Below are 22,601 nucleotides of genomic sequence, written 5' to 3'. Positions count from 1 at the left end.
TTTTAATCTGGGGAACGGTTAGCTCCTTCTGCCAGGCACTGAGGTATAAAAGAAACTACCCTGAGCTAATGGTGCCATAATCCTAGAAAGACCCCTGAATTTGGAATCAGAGAACCTGGGCTTATGTCCTAGCAAGTCACCTCACCATCCTAAGCCTCAGCTTCTTCACCTGGAAAATGGGAGATTGAACTAGATATTCTCTAATGTCATCCACCGCTAAACTTATGAGTGATTTAGGTGTCCTAGAAAAGAGGGGTCCCACATAAACCAGTTGGGGTGTCCTGAACACTCACTGTGTTTCCCCACATCTCATGGCTTCAAGAGACAAGAGATGGGAAGGAGAGGATGAGTTGGGACATTCCTAGCTCCCTGTCTGGCCCCCTGAAGACAAAAGTCACCCTTGAACCCTGGACGACATGACCCGAAGGGAGAAGTTAGTCCTTCCAAAGGGCCCATTCTGAGTTTGTCAGTTTCTCTTGGGAAAACCAGTTACTAGCTGGGGCCAGGCAGCATGTTGCTTTCATAGCAAACCTGCCTTACTGCATTCTCTGCAGGGGAGGATTAAGGCTAAAAGTGCACAACCATGAACTCCCCCTTTCTCTTCCCACCCCCTGCCCACCCCAGCACCAAGCAAACCCTGTGGTCTCTTGGTCTTCTGCAGGAGTCTCATCCTCCCACCTCAGTTTGGCAGCGTCCCCTCCTCTCTCCTTCCCTTCCATCTCCCAGTTCAATGCTTCCCCCACCACCACCCCCGGCCCCCTCCCTTCAGCAGGGATGGAAACAAGAAGAACGACATTTTCAACCAAATTTATTTTGTCTTTGCCGTAGGCTGCCTGGTTCATGTTTCTCCCTCGGGACTCTGGTTAAGCCTCTGTCTGGTATCGACTCCCTCTCATAATCTCAGGGGCCCCAGATTCTCACTTTGGGGGAGAAGAGGGGGTCTCTGCCCTCATCTACTCGGAGGGATGACTGTTGATGGATCTGGGTCCTGCCCCCTTTCCCCTGGGGCTTATGGAAAGCAGGTGGCAAAATCAGCAGCCCAGCTCTCTGGGTGGTAGCAAAGTTGAGTGTTGGGGGTCCGTACAACTCCCATCTTCTCCATCTCACTCATCCATGTTTGTCCATTGAGAAGCGTAGCTGGGGGTAGCTGGGTGGCTTGATGAATAGAGTGCCAGCCCTGGATATGGGAGGACCTAGGTTCATATTTGGCCTCAGATACTTCCTAGCTGTGTGACCCTGGGCAAGTCACTTAACCCCCATTGCCTAGCCCTTACCACTCTTCTGCCTTGGAGCCAATACAAGCTATTGATTTTAAGATGAAAGATAAGGGTTTAAAAAGAGACAGGCAGACAGAAAGTGAGAGAGAGAGAGAGAGAGACAGAGAGAGAGAGAGAGACAGAGAGAGAGAGAATGGGGGAGAGAGAGACAGAGAGAGATGGAGGGAGGGAGGCGGGGAGAGAGAGAGAGAGAGAGAGAGAGAGAGAGAGAGAGACAGACAGACAGACAGACAGACAGACAGACAGACAGACAGAGAGACAGAGACAGAGACAGAGACAGAGAGACAGAGAGAGAGACAGAGACAGAGACAGAGACAGAGAGAGAGGGAGGGAAAAGGAGACAGAGAGACAGAGAAAGAGACAATGAGAGGGGGAAAGGGAGAGACAGAGAGACAGAGAGAGAAACAGAGAGAGAGAGAGAGGAAAGGGAGACAGAGACAGAGACAAAGGGAAAGGGAAAGGGAGAGACAGAGGCAGAGACAAACACAGAGACAAAGAGAGAGAGACTAAAAAAGAGGGAAAGGGACAGAGAGAAACACACAGAGAGAAGCATGGCTTTAGGAATAAAGTGTCATTGTACTCTGCCCTGGTCAGAAAAAATTCTGGAGTATTGGGTCAGGTCAAAGCATCACAGCTTGAGAAGGGCAATGGATGTGCTGTATGTAGAGAAGGGCGACCAGGGTAGTGCAGGGCTTGGATGTTACAAGGATCAGTTGGAGGAAATGGGAATCTTTAACCCGGAGAAGAGAGGCTAGAGTGAGAAAGAATGAAAGTATTTCAAGGACTATTCTATGGAAGGAAGGACAGCTAGGGAATGCAGCGGATAGAGTACTGGGACTGGAGTCAGGAAGACTGACTCGTCTTCCTGAGTTCAAATCCAGTCTAAAATATTTACTAGCTGTGTGGCCCTGGGCAGGTCACTTAACCATGTTGGCCTCAGTTTCTTCAGCTGTAAAATGAACTGGACAAGGAAATGGCAAACCATTCTCTGCCAAGAATACCTCAAAATGACTGAAAAACTAACTGAATTATATGTAAGAGGGATTATTTGGGGGATTTTTAATCTTTATTCCCCATGTCATTGCAGATCCCTTTGAGAGTCTGGCAAAGTCTATGGACCTCTTTTTGAGAATAATGGGCTTTTTTTTTTTTTAATTCTCACCTTCTGTCTTAGACTCAATACTGTCTATATATATATATATATATATATTTGGTGGAAATGCGAAACTTTATTGAAAAATATCACCTTGACAAAGCTTTAATAAGCAGAATTGTACATCTGTTAAATGGCCAGACTGTTTCCACTTCAGAGGAATTTGGAAAAGCAGAAAAAAACCCAAACATCATTGGATAGGTTTATTGTGAACTCCAGAAGGGCAGTTGCACTCAGATGTTATGGAAGTGGATTCCTATTCTAGACAATAACAGTTCTCCTTCCAGACACCTCCTTAGACTCAGTACTGTGTATTCCAAGGCAGAAGAGTAGTAAGGGCTAGGCAATGGGGGTCAAGTGACTTGCCCAACGTCACACAGTGAGGAAGGTTTGAGGCCAAATTTGAACCCAGGACCTTCTGTCTCCAGGCCTGGATCTCAATCCACTGAGCCATCCAGCTGTCCTTGAATAATATGCTTTAAAAAAAAATCATCATCAAAGGAAATGCTAAGTTTCATTAAGAGGTTAGTGAAATAAAAATGTAATTTTTTTCCCATCCAAGTTCACAAAACCCCTGAAATCTATCTACAGACCATTTAGGGGGGAGGGAATGGTCTGTGGATCTCAGCGAAGAACCCCTGAATTAAATTTATTCTGCATGTCTCTAGAGAGTAGAACCAGAAACAATAGGGGGAAGTTCTGAGGAGACACATGTAGGCTTGATGTCAAGGAAAACTTCTCAAATAATGACACTTATCCAAAAATGGAATTTACTGCTTTGAGAGGTAGTGAGTTGCCTCTCAAAGGTTGGATAACCATTTGGGGTGGGGTGGGGGGATATGTTACATTGTTCTTGTTCAGGTATATGCTGGACTAGAAGGCTGCCTTGGGCTGTTTTTGTTGTTTTTGTTTTTTCCCCAGCTAACATTTGGTAATTCTGTACTAGATTACTTTGGGGTTCCTTCAGCTCTTAAAAAAAGCTCCGATCCCCAAAATTCTTATTTCTACAACCCTCATTTACAAAATGTTTACTAATTGATTTGTTTCCCATGAGGGAGGCAGATCATTTAAAAGCATAATAATAATGCACAGAACTTTGTTAGCTTTATCAGCAATATACACATGAGCCAGGGTTGTTCTCACATCTCAGATTTGATGAATAAGTTAGAGTGAGACTGGGTGGAGGATGTGAAGGGGGTGCAATATGAACTGAGCCCTGAGCCTCAGATCAAGCCATTCAGTACTTACCAAAGTAAGTTGTTAAGTCCTTTTTCAGTTGTGTCTGACTCTCTAGGACCCCATTTGGGCTTTTCTTGGCAAAGATACTGGAGCAGTTTGCCGTTTCCTTCTCCAGCTCATTTTACAGATGAGGAAACTGAGGCCAACAGGGTTAAGTGACTTGCCCAGGGTCACACAGCTAGTAAGTCTTTGAGACCAAATTTAAACTTATAAAGATGAGTCTTCCTTTCTAGTGAGGACTAAAAGAGAAATAGAAACTATGGCCCTCACCTTCAAGGAGTTTGCAATCTAGCTGGAGTGGCATAATACGTATTATAGAATCACAGAATTGTTGAGGGATGGAAGAGACTTCAGTGACCACCTAGGTTGACTCATACCTTCTGGCAAAACCAAATGATACCTTTAGAACCAAAGAAATGGGGTTCACATCCCATTTTGGGCCCTTTACTACCTGTCTGACTTCAGGTAAGTCTTTTAGTGTCTTTGGGCTTCAATTCTGCATCTGTAAAATTAGATAATTGGACTAGATGACCTCCAGGAGCTTTTCTGGCTCTAGACACAAGCCCATGTCCAAGAACACACACACACACACACACACACACACACACACACACACACACACACACACACACACCATACTATCCACCTTATGACAGAGAAGTGATGGATCCCAGGTGCAGAATGAGACATACATTTTGGACATGGTCACTGTGGGAATTTGTTTCACTTGACTCTGTTTATTTGTTACAAGGATTGGGCTTTTTTTTTTCCTTATTGGGGAGGAGAAGGAAGAAAGGAGAGAAAAGAAATGCTTGTTAACTGAAGAAAAAAAGGAAAAGTAAATGGAAAAATTACATTTAAAAATAAAATAAGATTGTTGGCACGTCACAAAAGAAAAAGCTGTGGATTTGGAACCAGAAAACTTGAATTTTAATCTTGATTTAGCCTCTAGTTAGCTGTATGGCCTTAGACAAATGGCCTAACTTTTCAGTCTTAGCATCTTCTGAAAATTGAGGAAAGTAGACCACATGACCTTGCAGATCAAATCCTCTTTCAGCTCTTTGATTCTGAATATTTCTAGAAAGGGCAGTTGATAAAACTGGAGCTCTAGCTATAATGGTACTTGGCCTCTACTAATCTTTGACATTCAACAAATTGACCCAGATGGTCCTGTTCCTAACATCCTGATTGGTTATTATCTAACTTGTGTCTAATCCATTTAAAGAAGAAATTATAAATGGATTTTGTTGCATAAGGTCCTTTAAAATAAAAAGAGTCCTTAAAACATAAAACCAGTAGCAAACAGGCTTGGGCCAAGCACTGCCAAAGCATAATGGAGACCAAGACAGTTTGTAAAATGGGAATGATAATAGCACTTACTTCTGAGGGTTGTTGTGAGGACCAAATGAGTTAATATTTTTAAAGAGTTTAGCACAGTGCTTGGCACATAGTAGGCACTTAATAAATGCTAATTTCCCTCCTTCCCTTCATCCCTCCCTATTCTCCTTCTCTCCCTCTTCCTCTCCTCTCTTCCTTCCTTCCTTCCTTCCTTCCTTCCTCCCTCCCTCCCTCCCTTCCTTCCTTCCTTCCTTCCTTCCTTCCTTCCTTCCTTCCTTCCTTCCTTCCTTCCTTCCTTCCACCCTTCCACCCTTCCACCCTTCCTTCCTTCCTTCCTTCCTTCCTTCCTTCCTTCCTTCCTTCCTTCCTTCCTTCCTTCCACCCTTCCACCCTTCCACCCTTCCTTCCTTCTTTCCTTCCTTCCTTCCTTCCTTCCTTCCTTCCTTCCTTCCTTCCTTCCTTCCACCCTTCCTTCCTTCTTTCCTTCCTTCCTTCTTTCCTTCCTTCCTTCCACCCTTCCTTCCTTCCTTCCACCCTTCCTTCCTTCCTTCCACCCTTCCTTCCTTCCTTCCTTCCTTCCTTCCTTCCACCCTTCCTTCCACCCTTCCACCCTTCCTTCCTTCCTTCCTTCCTTCCTTCCACCCTTCCACCCTTCCACCCTTCCTTCCTTCTTTCCTTCCTTCCTTCCACCCTTCCTTCCTTCCTTCCACCCTTCCTTCCTTCCTTCCTTCCACCCTTCCACCCTTCCTTCCTTCTTTCCTTCCTTCCTTCCACCCTTCCTTCCTTCCTTCCACCCTTCCTTCCTTCCTTCCTTCCTTCCTTCCTTCCTTCCTTCCACCCTTCCTTCCTTCCTTCCACCCTTCCTTCCACCCTTCCTTCCTTCCTTCCTTCCACCCTTCCTTCCTTCCACCCTTCCTTCCACCCTTCCTTCCTTCCACCCTTCCTTCCACCCTTCCTTCCTTCCACCCTTCCTTCCACCCTTCCTTCCTTCCTTCCTTCCTTCCTTCCTTCCTTCCTTCCTTCCTTCCTTCCTTCCTTCCTTCCTTCCTTCCTTCCTTCCTTCCTTCCTTCCTTCCTTCCTTCCTTCCTTCCTTCCAGCTATCTAGATGAAGAGGGAATATTCAGAATCAATATTCTGGGGTGATTGGAAAGGGAGGTGATCGTAGGTTGAATGGGGAATTTGATGGAGGAGTCCATGGCTTAGAGTTCTACCCAGGTGTGTAGTTATGCAGTAATCACCCAACCCAAAGACTTCCTGTGTTGTTATTGCCTTATCAGACCACTTCACAGCCTTAGAGAACCTCGGACCACAAACTGCTTCAGGAGCCAATCCCATAGAGTTGGGAGGTTGGGAAAAGGAGCAAAGGGATGTTGTGGTTGAACCCTACTGCCCCATGTCCCAGGAAAAAAAAAATCCCACACTTGCTGGTGCTAACTGGAATTCTGCCAATGAATTATGTCCTTTAGCTGAATAAATTCTTTGATTCTTGGTGGATGCCAATACCCTGGGGAAGGACAACACTTTAGACTGAGATGAATCATTCACCTCCATTAAAGTCTTCCCCTCCCATAATTCCTCATATCATGGGAGTTAGCCTGGGTTCTGTGCTAGTACTGTATGGATCCTACTAGCAGCAACTGGGTGGTGTAATGGCGGATAGAGGGCTTGGATTCTGGAAGATCTGAGTTTGAACATAACCTCCAACACTTACTAGTCCTGTGATCCTGGGCAAGTCACTCATTCTCAATCAGACTCAATTTCTTCCACTGTAACAAGAGGATAATGGTGGCTACTTCCCAGAGGGTGTTATGAGAATTGAAAGAAGGAATGTATATAAAGTGGATTTCAAACCTTAAAGAGCTGCCTACATTTTAGCAGCTATTAGCCTTATTGTCAAATTGGAAAGGCTTCAGGTAGACCATGCCTGCTGTCTGAGAACAAGTCTAGCTTGGCTAAATTCCCAGAGTGTCCTCCACAAATCAGCGGGGGGGGGGGGGGGGGGGGGGGGGGGGGGGGGGGGGGGGGTTGGGGGTTGGGGGGATGGATTTTTCCTGGATGCAAATTCACATAGTTGTAGAGGGCTTGGAGTCAGCTTTCTTGAATCTCTAGAGAGTATCTCTAGCCAGAGCATGAGTTAGTTACTAATAAACACTTTCCTAGGGCAAACTGAAAGGGGGTAGAGGTGGAAAGAGACTCATTTGGAGACTACTCACCAAGTTGAGGCCACCATATGGGTGAGACTGGATGAGATAAAGGAAAGACTGAGTGGGGGAAGCCCCAAACTGGACAGTGCCTTGGGCACCCTCTAAATTTGATGCCCAGGGACAAAGCTCACATGGCTCTGCCCTAATTATATATCTGAGCAAAGCAGTGGAAATCACAGATTCTGGAAGGGAGAGTCATTTAGTCTTTATATTGAATTTGTTTCAGATGCTTTCCTAAGAACAGATTGCCTTAGGTCCTGGAAGAAGATGGGGGTAGTTTTCTGCCAGGGGAAGAAAAAGCAGGAGAGATTGGTGCATTCCGAAGACCAACTTCTTTGTTTTGCTGTGTTGCCTAGGATTGACCTTGCTTGGGCATATCAGCAACTTGAAAGCATTTAATAGCTTTGTGCTTTTCCTTTTTAACTCAATTCTCCTTTTAGGCATAGATTTTGGTGTAGATTTGTTGTTAATCTTGAGATGTGTCCGATTCTTGATGACCCCATTTGGAGTTTTCTTGGCACAGGTATTGGAGTAGTTTGCTATTTCCTTCTCCAGTTCATTTTACAAATAAGGAAAGTGAGGCAACCAGGGTTAAGTGACTTGTCTAAGGTGACAGCTAGTTAGTAAGTATCTGAGGCCAGATTTGGAGTAGGTACCCAGATAGAAATACCAGAGAAGAAATCTTCAGTCTGTATAAATTTTAAAAAAAATTAAATTAATTTATTTAAAAAAACTTTTGCCTGCAGTCTTTGTAACAACTCAAAGATGGAAAGGAAAGGCCTAGGCAAATGAGATTAAGTGACTGACCCAGGGTCACACAGTTAGAATTGCCCAAGGACAAATTTGAACGTAGGACTTCCCATCTCCAGACCTGGTGCTCTATCCACTCTTCCCCACCCCCCTTTCTTTTCTGCATAATTAAAAGAAAACAACACACCTTTATTTCTATCTTAGAATGGATACTAACTATTGGTTCCAAGGCAGAAGAGTGGTAAGGGCTAGGCAACTGGGTTTGAGTGCCTTACTCAGGGTCACACAGCTAGCTAGGAAGTATCACATTTAAACCTAGGATCTCCCATCTCTCTATCCACTGAGCCACCTAGATGCCCCTGTATGCATTTTTAAATGAGCGTTTTGAGTCTGTGTCTTACACAGAGAATGCCTGGACAACAGACCTACCTTTCATAGGGCCAGAAGATCATTGATCTAGAGCTGACAAAGTCTTCCAAGGCCATATAGTCCAACCCCCTCATTTTACAGATGAGAAATTCACAGAGAAGTGACTTTCCTACAGATGCAGCCAGTAAGTGTCTCAGGTGGGAATCAAATCCAAATTTTCCTAGCTCCAAGTCCAGCATGATCCAATACACCAAGCTGCTTCTCACTACTATTTCACCCCTTTGTGGAACCTTCTAGTTTTCATGGCTTCTTCAGCAGGTCAGACTGCCAGTAAAGACTGAAGAGTTTCACCGATGGAAGCTCCAAAGAGAGTTCAAATTTGGAAAATCTGAAGTGAATTCTTCTGACTTTTCCTAATTTCATTCAGCCCTGTAATTATGTGATCAATCAACAAACATTTATTGAACATTTACTATTATGGTACAGTGAATGACTGAAGTCAGGAAGACTCGCATCTTCCAGAGTTCAAATCTAGCCTCAGTGTCACTGGGCAACTCACCTAACCTTGTTTACTTCAGTTTCCTCATCTATAAAATAATCTGGGGAAGGAAATGCAAATCACTCCAGTATCTTTATCAAGAAAACCCCAAATGGGATCATGAAGATTCAGATACCACTGAACAACACCTGAAAAACAAATGTCTGAGACTGGATGGTGTGTGACAGCTGAATGAGATGAGAATTGGAGTTAATTAAATGTGTCTTCAGTAGTTCCTATCTCTATTTCTTTCCATTGGTGGTTACTTTCCCCCATTTCCTCCCCTCTAAGCCTTCTGAAAAATCTCCTTTCAGAAAAGGATCTAAAATGCCTTCACACTCAGGCATAAATGACTATTATACACTATGGTGCCTCCAACTATTCTTTACCAAAATGAGACTGACCCTGCTCTCAAGAAACTTATTTATTTGTACCCAACTTTATTATATATACCCTTCTTTATTTTTTGTACCCATCTTTATTATTTATACCCTTCTTTATTATTTGTACCCTTCTTTATGATCTGTACCCTTCTTTATTATTTATACCCTTCTTTATTATTTGTACCTTTATTATATATACCCTTCCTTATTATTTGTACCCTTCTTTATTATATATACTCTTCTTTATTATTTGTACTCTTCTTTATTATATATACCCTTCTTTATTATTTGTACCCTTCTTTATTATATATACCTTTCTTTATTATTTGTACCCATCTTTATTATATATACACTTCTTTATTACTTGTACCCTTCTTTATTATTTATACTCTTCTTTATGATCTGTATCCTTCTTCTCTCTTTTTGACATGTAGGAAGAGGGATTCGAATCAAGGACATTCTAAAAGAAGAAGAGACACTGACACACTTCCTGGTGCACACATTTGGCTTGCCTGACTCTGTGGTCTATCTTCTGATGACCTCTCAAGTCCGTCCTGAGCAGGTGTGGTATAACAAGTGTGGTAGAACTGGGCATGCGCCCATGCCCCTTGCTTAGGGGTACATGGGTATTCTGAGCTCCATCACCCATGACTTAAATGATTAGTGAGTCTTTGGTGGAGGAAGACAAGCAGCTATGATTTCACTTACTAGTTTGGACCTGGGTGCTCAAAGAGAAACCCAAAGAGGGGGAATAGCTGGGAAAGGCAGAAAGGAGGGGACTTTGCCACATTAGCCTTCTTGCTTTTCAGAGGTCAGGATTAGTCCTTTACACTCAGGATAATACAATGGGGACAGACAGGATTAAGAAGATGCTTCAAGCTTTGGTTCTGGATGGCAAATGAAGCATCTGCTCCTCCGTGTGTTTCTGAAGACTCCTTTGGATGCTCCCTTGCTTGGATGAATTCTCATTCATACAAAAAGACCTCCCTTCTTCAGAGAGGCTGTAATTCCTCCATGGCTCCCAAGCCTATACAATTCTGGTTTTTTATTTCCAGTTAAGTCTTTCCCAAAAGAGCTGGCCCTCTTTCCATCTTCTCAGATAGCAGTGAATTTTGTTCAAAGACCAAAATCCACCCCATTTTGTTTTTTCCTGTTGTCTTATATCCTCTTTGAAGGCAGGACCTAGACCTGTTAGTATAATTATATGCAATGTCAAGAATTATGTGCATATGCTGTTTATGAGTTACACACGTATGAATTAGGAACGAGAGGAAATATGGTAAAGTGGATAGGATACTGGACTTGGAAGACTTACATTCAACTCCTCCCCCAGACACTCATTAGCTATGTTTCCCTGGATAAGTCACTCTCCCAGCCTCAGTTTCCTCTACTATAAAGTGAAGGGGGTGGTCAAGATGTCCTTTGTGATCCTGTTGATGAATCACAGGACCTCTGATACCTTCTATTACTAGGTCAATTGTCTCTTAAACTTCCATCACGGAAAAAGTTGTCCAGAAGCAGCCAGCAGCCAACCTGGAAGATATTCCAAGTCAGTAGGCTTGAGCTCTCTAGGCATAGCTCTCTGGAGCCCATGGTCACTTTCATATTCCAATGACCCATTGGAGAAAGACCATAAAGGAAAACAAAGTGGAAAATGGCAGGGCAAATGAATAATGATGTAACTGCATGCTTAGGAGATCTGCAAGGTCCACCAACGTTACCCCTTTATCCCTAAGTTTAGCTCAGGATTTGGCCAGTCAAATCTTGTATCAGGTCTTCTATACAGTCTTCCTGTCTAGCATTTCTATCTCAAAGGACTGTGGCTAGAAACTTCCCAACTCATTCCTCCCAGTGCCTGCTCAGAAGGGGTAAGAACTTTCAGGCTGGTTTCATGATAAGAGCACTGGCTTGGAATTTGGAGGACCTGGTTTCAAATTCCAGCTCTTCCATTTGCTACTCATATGACCTAGGGAGAGTCACTACCTGCGTCTTGGATTCATAGATTCATGGGATTGCAGACTTAAGACCTCAAAGACCATCTTGTCCAACTCCCTCATTTTACTGATGAGAAAACTGAGGCTGAGATGAAGTGACTTGCTCAGTCACATAGGCAGGAAGGGTCCGAGGAGATATGTTTTAAGCCCTTTGTGTCAGATCTTCCTGACTCTGAATCCAGCATTTTATTCATTCTACCATGCTTCTCCAATAAAGGAAGGGATTGGATTATGGCCCCAGAGATCCCTTCTACTTCTAGATCTATGATTTTATGAGTTAAAAATAATCTTGAAAAAGATCCAGACCTAGCCATCTGACACCCCTTATTCAGGTGTACACAGAAATGGGACAAAGGGTCCTATAGGTCAGACCATTCTTGAGGCAGCCCGTTGTCAGTCCCTGGGCACCCTGGTGTCTGTCCCTGAATGTGTTGCCATTGTCAGGCTGCCCCTCTAGCTGGAATGTAGCCCTGCTCAATAGGAGGCTCTGAATGAGGCCAGAGGCCCCCATTGGCTTTGGGGTGGGGGTAGCGGGGAAGAATGTGTCAGCACCGATTGCTCATTTTCCTCTTTGCTTTCTTTTACGGCTCATAAAACCGAAATCCTGGAAATGTGCGTGTTGGTTTCCAGTTGGTAATAAAAGGGAGTTAGAGATAACAGGAGGAATTTAGGGGAAATTTCTTTCCAGTTCCCCTCTGACAAGACTGGTTATATTTGGAACACCAGTCCCTGCAGGTTTTAGAGCTTGAAAACCTTTCATGTGGAGAGAATAAGAAGTCTGAGTCCTAGGATAGGGGCTTGAGCCCAAGTCACCTAGAGCTCACACGATGAATAAACCCAGGAGCTTAATGAAAGCTGATGGTCAACCAGACACATACAAGGGCTCTATTCACATTTGTCCCACACTGGGGGTTGGGTACAACATGAGAGGCAGCTTAGTGTAACGGATAGAGGGCTGGCTTTGGTGTCAGGAAAAGCCTAGTTCAGGTCTCACCTTGGACTCCTACCAGCTGTGTGGCCCAGGGGAAATCACTTAACTTCTTAAGGAGCACCCAAAGGTGACTCTCAAAGACCTTAAATTTCAAAGGAGTTGCCGGTTACCTCTGTGGAAGGATTGTCCACCTGGGGCTTCTAAATACAAATGAGAATTTAAATGTGGGTCCAAACTAGGATTTCTTCTTCCCCTAGACCCCCACTATACTCACTAAATACCAATGAAAATACAAATGTGGGTTCAAACTAGAATTTCTTCTTCCTTTAGAACCCTACCATATTCACTAAATACCAATGAAAATACAAATGTGGGTTCAAACTAGAATTTCTTCTTCCTTTAGAACCCTACCATATTCACTAAATACCAATGAAAATACAAATGTGGGTCCAAACTAGAATTTCTTCTTCCTTTAGATCCCCACCATATTCACTAAATACCAATGAAAATACAAATGTGGGTTCAAACTAGAATTTCTTCTTCCTTTAGAACCCTACCATATTCACTAAATACCAATGAAAATACAAATATGGATCCAAATTAGGATTTCTTCTTCCTTTAGAACCCTACCATATTCACTAAATACCAATAAAAATACAAATGTGGATCCAAATTAGGATTTCTTCTTCCTTTAGAACCCCACCATATTCACTAAATACCAATGAAAATACAAATATGGTCCAAACTAGAATTTCTTCTTCCTTTAGAACCCTACCATATTCACTAAATACCAATGAAAATACAAATATGGATCCAAATTAGGATTTCTTCTTCCTTTAGAACCCTACCATATTCACTAAATACCAATGAAAATACAAATGTGGATCCAAATTAGGATTTCTTCTTCCTTTAGAACCCCACCATATTCACTAAATACCAATGAAAATACAAATGTGGGTCCAAACTAGGATTTCTTCTTCCTTTAGAACCCTACCATATTCACTAAATACCAATGAAAATACAAATGTGGGTCCAAACTAGGATTTCTTCTTCCTTTAGAACCCCTGCCATACTCACCCATATGTTCCTGTGCCATCAATCTCTTATCTTAATTACTATCCCTCTTTCTTTCTCTAGTCCTATTTTCAGTGATCTCTTTCTCATTCTTGATTGAGATTTCTAAGTATGGTTTCTTCCTCCCTGACCATCTCAGGCTATTTTGTTCATCATCAAACATGGGCCTTTAATCCTTTAATGCTCATTATTAGATTCCACTCTCAAGGTCCTATTTAAAGGGCTCCTGTGTTCGATCTCTTGGCTGGAGGATCATCTGAGGATTAGGACAGAGAGGAAAAAGAAAATAAACGTAGCTGCAGTCCCTTGGGATATTAAGTAGCCCAGACCGATCCAAAATGCTGCCTGTGGCCTTGTGACCTTACTTAAGAGTGGCCTGGTTTCCCAGTTTGGCCAGGATGATTCTAATTTATGACAAATGGAGCGGATGGGGCAGGTTTTCCTAGGTAAAGTCCAGGAGATGCTCTGACGACCTGGAACATTGGGATCCTTACAGTATGTGTCCTTGGGCAAACTGTGAAGTGGCTAAGCGAATGGATGGGAATGACCCTATATAATCTGAATTTCACAAAGTAATTCCTGTGCTTGGGTTTTTGTTTACAACTTAAGTTCCTTGGAGGCTAAGAGGAGCATCCCCCAAAACGCTGTCCCAGATGCTGTGCTGAGGTGATGTTTGGGTCGAGATTGGTACCTATCTCTTGCTGTAAGCTCCTATTGGGATTTCTCTTGGGATAAGGAGGGGAGAAGTTTTTGCATCATAAAGGGGATATGCTATTATTCCCTACAGTTCGCCTATGGTGTCCCAGACCTGATGCTGAAAGACATTGCCTGTAGTGAAACCCTTCTGAACCGATTCATCATCTTCAGCCAGCGAGGAGGGGCGCGGACTGTCCAGAGAGCCATGTGCCCCCTCTCCCAAGGCAGCCTGCAGTGGGTGGAAGATGCCCTCTATTCTAATGTGGACTTCTTTAAGCTCTTTCAGCTGGTAAGTGAATGGACTGACTGGAACCCCCATGGGAGGACCCCCCCCCCCCCCCACCAAGGTCTGTAGAGTATGGTGCCATCTACTTGTGGATTCTTTCTTCACCAGGATTGTGTGTCAATATAGAATCATGGACTTATGGAGCAAGAAGATTCCAAGGAAACCATTGATCATATTCATTCTTTAGCTACATTCTATAGGAAGCCAAAGTTACATAAATATATGAATAGTAATTATCTAGGTATTGGAAATTAAAAAAAAAAACTTGAGTTAATAGAGTGCAATGAAAAGAATGCTAGATTCAGAATCAGGGGATCTGGGTTCAAATACTGATTCTTCCACTACCTTTCTGACTTTGATCTCTATAGGCCTCAGTTTCTATAAATTAAGGGGGCTCTAAAGTCCTTTCCATGATTCTAAACCCATGATTACATGAATAATGATAAATAGATGTTTATTCATTTGTTTCTAGATCTTTGATTTTTATCTGTGTAGGGAATTAGTTTAGAATTTTCTCCCTTTGGTAGAGATAAAGCAACTTGTCTATAATTTATAGTCTTAATGAGTTGTCTGATACCCTTAGAGTTAAATGATGCTGGTCACAGAGTATGTGTCCAAAGTATAACTTGAACTTGGGTCTTCCTGGTTCTGAGGCCAGCTGTCTACCCATTCTGCCATGTTGCCTTAAAAAAAATAAAGATGATGCTCATGATACCAAGTATATTAAATAATTTTGGAGTTTATAAGAAGGGAATGCTTTGTAGGGATGCTGCCCTTGGAACCAGAAAGACTTAAATTCAAAGCTTGGTGCAAAAACTGACATTATTCTAGAATGGCAGGCCCTGGGCCAATGGGCTTGGAGACCTTCACCAGTCCCTGTCCTGGTCCTGCCCTTCCCAATTTTCCTGGGTTCATTGCTCTGGGGTTGCCTGTCTTCTCAATAGGGGAACCATTCATCAGTTTCACCTTCACCTCCAATTCCTGGGGAACAATCCTATTTTGGGTTCTGGCCTACAGGTTCCTCTGAGCAAGGATAGGAGGAATTCAAAATGGCGCCAAGAGTACAAAGACGAATAAGTCATAGAACAGACAGGTTTATTCCCACACAGAAAGAGAACGCTAAGCAATAAGGAATGGTAAAATGATTACCATCTATTGGGAGGCTAATAGTCAAGCGTCAGGGAGATGTTTGTTGATAGCTTTTGTCTTTGCAAGAATGATTTTGTTTCCTATTTACATTTTACCCCTCCCTGAGCTCAGCCTGATTATACCGAATGGCCTCTTTCTTTTGATGGTCTCTCTCCCTGTGGGCTACTCTTTCCCCCTTGTTGGGGTGTGTGTTAGGGGGTGGGATGGGGGAAGGTAGTGGCCTGCTGTTGCCTCTGCTGTGGCTGGTCCAAAACAGCTGCTGCCTTTCAAGATCAAAGCCCTGGGCCAAAGGAAAGAAGACACAGACGGGAGGTGGTCTCATCCCAGACAGGAGTCCATGAGTTCACTGATTGGAGCCTGCTGTGATGGGGAGGGGAACCAGAGGGAAGAAGACGCCTGAGAGGGGGAGATTATTTCTTTAGTACATCCATAGAGTTTCAGCTCAGCAGTCATAAAAAGAATCCTGGGGGCAGCTAGGTGGCTCAGTGGATTGAGAGCCAGACTCCAAGACCCTGGGTTCAAATCTGGCCTCAGACACTTCCTAGCTGTGTGACCTTGGGCAAGTCACTTAACCCTTATTGCCTAGCCCTTACTGCTCTTCTGCTTTGGAACTGATACACAGAATTGATTCTAAGATGGAAGGGAAGGGTTTAAAAAAGAAAGAGTCCTGCAGATGGCAGAGAGCAGTCAGAAGATACCTACATCCATCCCACGTTCCCAAGGGTTGCTACAATATTTATTATAATTTTTCTGTCTATTGTGTTTTCAGAAGATCAGTTCCTTAAGAGTAGGGATTATGTCCCAGCCCAGCCATTTTAATAAATGTTTATTCAATGGAATCGAATGAATTGGATTGATTAGGATGGACTCTTTCCCAGAGAAGCGTTTGCCTTTTTCTTTTTTTAAGTAAGAGACCTCTGCCCTCTAAGTTCCCAGAAATCCTCTTCTATTCTGCCTTAAAAAAGCAAGATTAAAGTTCTTAAAAAAAAAATACCCAGGAGAATTTCGGGTCCTGAGAGCAGGAGCCATTTCATTTTTAGTTTTGTGCCCCCAGAGCCAAAGAGAGTGCCTGGCACATGGGAGGTGCTTAATAAAAGCTCTGATTTGAGGTTCCCTCCAACGCTTGGCTCTCCTTTCCAATGGACTACAAGCTCATTTCAACAAGGAGCCCACTCTGGGCCAGGGGCTGTGCAAAGACCAGAATGAAGCAGAAAATCTCTTTTCTGGAAGGATCTGGGAAATGGGCAGAACTCGAAGGACCAAGTTTCACTCTCTGGCCAGAGAAGGGATTTTTTCTTTGCTCCAAGAGGAAGGTGGCTTTTCTTTCCCTTAGGTGGCATAGGGGCTAGAGTATTGGCTTTACTAGACACTAGTGGGACCCTGTGCAAGTCACTGAAGGTGTCTCAGTCTCAGTTTCCTGATCTGTAAAATGGGGATGGCCATAGTACCTGCCTCCCACTGTGGTTGTGAGGGTCCAGGGGGACACAGAATGTTGCAGTGCTTTGCAGTCCCGGAGGTGTTATATAAATTCCAGCTATAACAACATCGATAATAATTGTAATTGTCATGAATAATTGTCATTGTCATGAATAATTATAATTATTATTAATATGGCTGTTCCTCCTCCTCCTCCTCCTCCTCCTCACTTTTCTTGGAATGCGCAGAATGACTTCCCAAGACACTTAGCCTGAGGAAGGTGAGATCAGACCCCAAAACGAGCCTTTCCACGGGAGGAATCCGGGGCGGCAGCTCGGTACATTCTTCGCCACAAGTGAGGCCCTTTTTTTATTCCTCCTCAATTGTGTGTGATTACCAAGTGCACAAACACACAGACCCCAAACAAACAAAGAGAAAAAGCAAGCAAGACCCAGCAGCAGCCAGAGCCTCGGTGGGGGCAGGGGCAGCGGGGTGGGGGTGGGGGGGGCTTGGCGCTGCCATCAGGGGAAAGGGCTGTTATTGCAGCTGGTTGGCAGGCTGCCATGTTTACCCGATCACCGAGTCACTCAAGCTTTGGAAATCTCTAATTCAGAGATAGCTGGGTCTTCTGTTCACGTACACTATTTCTCACACAAATATAGAAATCTATTTTTTATTAAATGCCAAGTTAGTGGTTATTCTAAAAAAAATATTTTTTTAAGAAGGAAAATCTTGTTAAATCCCTGACTGCACCTGCCAGCTAGAGCCCTGGGCACGGCGCCAACTTCTGAGGCCCAGAATATCAGGGGAAAGAACTTAGACAACAGGCGAGGGGCAAGCTGGGGATGGGAGCCACTGAGGCCAACTTTCCTTGTCTTCAGCCCTCTTCGGGAATGACCCTTGCCTTCAGTAGCAGTAAGACCGTCCCGCCAGTCCCCGAGCCAGGAATCACCGCCTCGGAGCCTTGAACCCAGAAGGAAAACCCTTAAAGGTCATCTTGTCCAACCCCTTCACTTTCTAGATGGGGAAACTGAGGCATGCAGTGACTCAACCCCACGAGAGAACATGGAATGTACAATCCTCTGGGCAGGCTACAGAGAGAAGCAGAAGGCAAATGGGGATGATTGTATCCGAGGATTTCTTGTCCTTTCTGGCTAGCTTTCATATAGCATTTTCAGGGTCACAATGATCTCATTTGATTATAAAAGCCCTTTGAGGTAGGTGCTATAATGCTTTGCATTTTACATAGAGGTGAAATGACCTGCCCAGGGTCACAGAGCTAGAATTCATGTATTTTCTCATTTTACCTGCAAAGGCAACTGGGACTCCCCACTTCTTTGCATCTCACACCCCCCCCCCCCCCAATTATTTCCAATTACCCATTACTGTTTTTATTCTAGTAAGTGACTTGGTCAGGGTCATTGAGCTAAAATTAAAATATTTTTCTCAGGCATTTTACTTGCAAAGGCTACCTGGGACTCCCCACTTCTTTGCATCTCATCCCCCAAATTATTTCCTATTACCCATTACTGTTTTTATTTTGTCTTTCATCCTTAGTCCCTAGTAAGTGACTTGGTCAGGGTGACTGAGCTAAAATTAAAATATTTTTCTCAGGCATTTTACTTGCAAAGGCTACCTGGGACTCCCCACTTCTTTGCATCTCATCCCCCCAATTATTTCCCATTACCCATTACTGTTTTTATTTTGTCTTTCATCCTTAGTCCCTAGTAAGTGACTTGGTCAGGGTCACTGAGCTAAAATTAAAAATTTTTTTTTTAGGCATTTTACCTGCAAAGGCTACCTGGGACTCCCATCCCCCAAATTATTTCCTATTACTCATTACTGTTTTTATTGTGTCTTTTGTCTCCAGTGCCTAGTAAGGGACTTGGTCAGGGTCACATCCCCACAGTGTGAGGCAGGATTTGAATTCCAGTATTCCTGACTCCCAGGCCAGTGCTCTATCTCCTACCCTGCCTAACTTTGGGGAGAGAGCCTTTATCTGTGTTTTGAGGACCTTCATGCCTCCCTGAAAGCAGGAACTCTAGAGCTGGGGGGAGATGCATATGCTTCTTGCCACAGCTGTTTAAGCAGTTTTCACACCTCATAAAACATTTTTTAAAGAAGTTTCGCTTTAGTTTTGCGTGAGGGGTTGGGAATGATTTCTGTCTGATTTGGCCCAGGTCTGTCTGTCCTTCCTTCTCCTCCTTCTTTTTCTCCTCTTCCTCCCTCCCTCCCTTCTTCCTTCCCTCCTTCTCCCTCCTCCCCCCTCTGCCTATTCATCCTGTTTTCTCTTGGGCTATGGCCGAATAGCTTTGAAATCTTGCTGAGAAGCAAATCAGTTCCTTCTGTGTCGAATGTTTATTTGTGGAAATTCAGCAGGGGAACTGAGCTTGGTGCCAAGACCTGCCACACTGCTGGGAAACCTGAATTTCCCCTCCCCTCCCCCTGTCACTAGGAGCTGATAGAGGGAATCTGGCCTCCCCCGAGGCTTGGCTCATGGTCTCTCCTTGGCCTCCTCTCCCCCATCCTCCCACAAACCCCTTTTCAGAAAGCTCATGCTAGAGTAGGGTTCAGTGTCCCTTCCTTTCCCTGAAGCCCTCCATGGTTGCAACCAGTTTGGCCTTTTCTGGCTCCATTCTTGCCCTTCTTTGCTGAGCCCTGGGAAGGCCACGGATAAAGACCTGAAGAGTGGGAACCCTAAGGGGCGGCCCCTTTGAATGCTCAGCAGTGCTAGGAAATCCCCCCAAATGTCTGGCCCTTCTGTTCACCAGAAAGAAAGCTTGGTAGCTTATCCACCGAGAGCTGGTCTCTGCCCTCCGGGAGGTCACTGCAGCTGGTTAAATTTCAACTGGCCATTTGAAGTCCCTGTTAGGAAATGCTTTTGTCAAGGGCAAAAGGAGAGTCGAAGTCCACTGGAAAAGCCCCAAATCCATAGCATTTGAAAACGAGGTTCCATATTGTGTGGCCTTTCTTATCTTTTGGCTTCTCCCCTTTCCAAACCTTTGAACTTAAAAATCCTCTTATGGGCCTTAGCAAATTTTTGGTGACTTGTTCCCAGATTTGAAGAGGGTACAGAGTGCCGACTGGCATCTAGAAGGCAAGAAGAGGAAAGAAAGAAAGAGGAAAGATCCCAAAGGGGGCCAACATTCTCCTCCCAACCCTCCTCTATACTTCCGGGCCTAGAAATGAGGAAGGGAGAATGATCCAGCTCAGCCAATGGTTTCTCCCCATCGTCAAGACCTTTCTGAGTCTCTGTCTCCTCAAATGATCTTCTATGCACTTTTAGAAAAGAAAATTGTTTCCCATGGGGTGATTCCCCCTCCTCCTCCCAGAAGGGCTTGCTCCCCTTCACTTGCTTCCCTGGAAATACAACATCCCCTCTGCTGCCCTCTGCCCAGAATGCTCTCCCTTCTCCACTCAGCTTCCTGGAATCCCCAGCCTCCTTCAAGGACCAGCTCAAATGGCCCCGCCATTGTTCCAGCAGATATTTATGAGGCAACAGCAGCAACGTGCCAGGTTTAGAGCTAGACACTGGGGACACAAGGATAAAGAATGAAATAAATTCTGCTTCCGGAGAGTCTAGATTCAGACATGGATCTACAGACATATAACATTCATTCATTCATTCATTCATTCATTCATTCATTCATTCATTCATTCATTCATTCATCCATTTATTTCTTTATTCATCTATTCATTTCTTTATTTATCTGTTTATTCATTCATTCATTTATTTATTTATTCCTTCATTTATTCATTCATTCATTTATCTATTTATTTGTTTGTTTGAAACCCTTACCTCTCTTGGAGTCAATACTATGTATTGGCTTCAAGGCAGAAGAGTGGTAAGGTCTAGGCAATGGGGGTCAAGTGATTTGCCCAGGGTCACACAGCTGGGAAGTGTCTGAGGCCAGAATCGAACCTAGGACCTCCCATCTCTAGGCTTGGCTTTCAAGCCACTGAGCCACCCAGCTGCCCCCACATATAACATTTATAAAGAACTTTGAGGTTTTCAAAAACACTTTTCATGCTATCTCATTGGATCCTCATAACAACTTCACGAGGTAGATGCTGTTAGTATTCCCATTTTACAGATGATGAAACAGAAGCTAGGGGAAATGAAATGATTTGCCCAGGGTCAACACTGGTGTCTGAGTCTAGGATTTAAACTAAGGTCTTTTTGGTTCTGAGTTGAACATTCTATCTAATATACCATCTTGTTGGCTTTCTCGTGTAACATCGATGTGTGCACGTGCCTGTGTGTGTGTGTGTGTGTGTGTGTGTGTGTGTGTGTGTGTGTGTGAGCATCCACAGATGTATATAGGTGTGTGTGTTTGTGTTCACGTAGAAGTGGCATTTGAGCTGAGCTTTGAAAGAAACCAGAGATTCCTCCTGACTCCTGAGACCATCCATCTAGTCCAATTCCCAGCTGAAGAAGAATCTCCCCTAACATCCCCAGCCAGTGGTGATCTGGCTTTCCCCCCAAAGATCTCCAGCTTCCCAAGACGGATAGCAACTCTCATTGCTTCAAAGTGTTCCCCCATATCACACCTCCATTTTATAGACCTAGACGAGATCTTTCTAAGATCCCAAAATTCATTCATTCATTTATTTATTCATTCATTCATTTATTTTTGTTTATTTGTTTGTTTATTTATTCATTTATTTATTTATTCATTCATTCATTCATTCATTCATTTATTTATTCATTCATTCATTCATTCATTCATTTATTTATTTTTGAACCCTTACCTTCAGTCTTGGAGTCAAAATTGACTCCAAGGCAGAAGAATGGTAAGGACTAGGCAATGGGGGTCAAATGACTTGCCCAGGGTCACACAGCTGGGAAGTGTCTGAAGTCACATTTGAACCCAGGACCTCCCATCTCTAGGACTGGCTCTCAATCCACTGAGCTACCCAGCTGCCTCCTAAGATTCCCAAAATTTAGATGGGGAAGAATGGGATGATCCAGTGAAAAGAGCCACCCAGGCTTTGATTACTAGATCTATCATGGCGCGCTCTCCAAATGCCACTGGACCCATCTCCTTGGGTCTCAGTTTCCTCAGCTGTAAAACAAAGGGGCGGCACCCAATGACCTCTGAAGCCCTTCTAGCTCTCCTACGACCCCATGACTCCTGGCAGCATCCATCGTTGGATGCCCAGTCTGGTTCCCACAAGCCACACATAGAGCCAGAGGCCCCTTTGGCCGGATGCTCTGCCCATTCTCACTCGAGTCTGAGAGCATCGTGTGTCCAGTCTGTTTCACATGCCCACCCCAGTCAGTCAAAGAGACTCTGTTCCCCGCAGCCTTTGGGAAACAGTTCGTCTCTGTGGCCTCTCCTGGAAGGACAGAGCGGGTTTTTGTTGTTGTTGCCCCTGAGTGAAATAATTTAGTCTAAATTCTTGACTCGTGACGCATTTCCTAGTCCTCAGATTGTCAGTGCTTGCTGCCCCCCTCACCGCTGCAGCCGGTTTCCTCTCTTTTCATCTGACACTTAACTGCTGTCAGGTCCTGACAAACATTCCTCAAATCCACAGTTCTCCGGGTTACCCAGCAACGCACTTCCCTCCCGGATAAAGCTGGCTTCCCGGTAACAACAGGTCCCCATTCAGCCGTCCACAGGCACGTTATAGAAAACTCCTCCATGTCAGTTTCTTTCCTTTTCTGGGGGAAGGGAGTGAAGTCCTGGGGAGAGAGGACTGACCAGGGCACACAGCGAGTATCCGAGGCCACATTTGAATTTGGGAAGATGGGCCTTGCTGACTCCCCGTCTTGTGCTCTATCCACTGGGCCGCCCAACTG

The 22,601-nt window shown here is 44.2% G+C and overlaps 1 protein-coding gene across 1 annotated transcript in view; it reads left to right on the top strand.

The window, feature by feature from the left end:
• Positions 1-22,601, top strand: part of ABCA4 (ATP binding cassette subfamily A member 4) — a 203,038-nt gene that overhangs the window by 38,918 nt on the left and 141,519 nt on the right. The window contains exons 6-7 of the mRNA XM_056819098.1: positions 9,691-9,814; positions 14,039-14,236. Of these exons, the coding sequence (XP_056675076.1) occupies positions 9,691-9,814; positions 14,039-14,236 (322 nt within the window). The remainder of the gene's footprint in view (positions 1-9,690; positions 9,815-14,038; positions 14,237-22,601) is intronic.

Source organism: Monodelphis domestica, chromosome 2 (genome assembly GCF_027887165.1).
Source record: "Monodelphis domestica isolate mMonDom1 chromosome 2, mMonDom1.pri, whole genome shotgun sequence".
Lineage (NCBI taxonomy): Eukaryota > Metazoa > Chordata > Mammalia > Didelphimorphia > Didelphidae > Monodelphis > Monodelphis domestica.
This window is presented reverse-complemented; position numbering and strand designations above follow the sequence as displayed.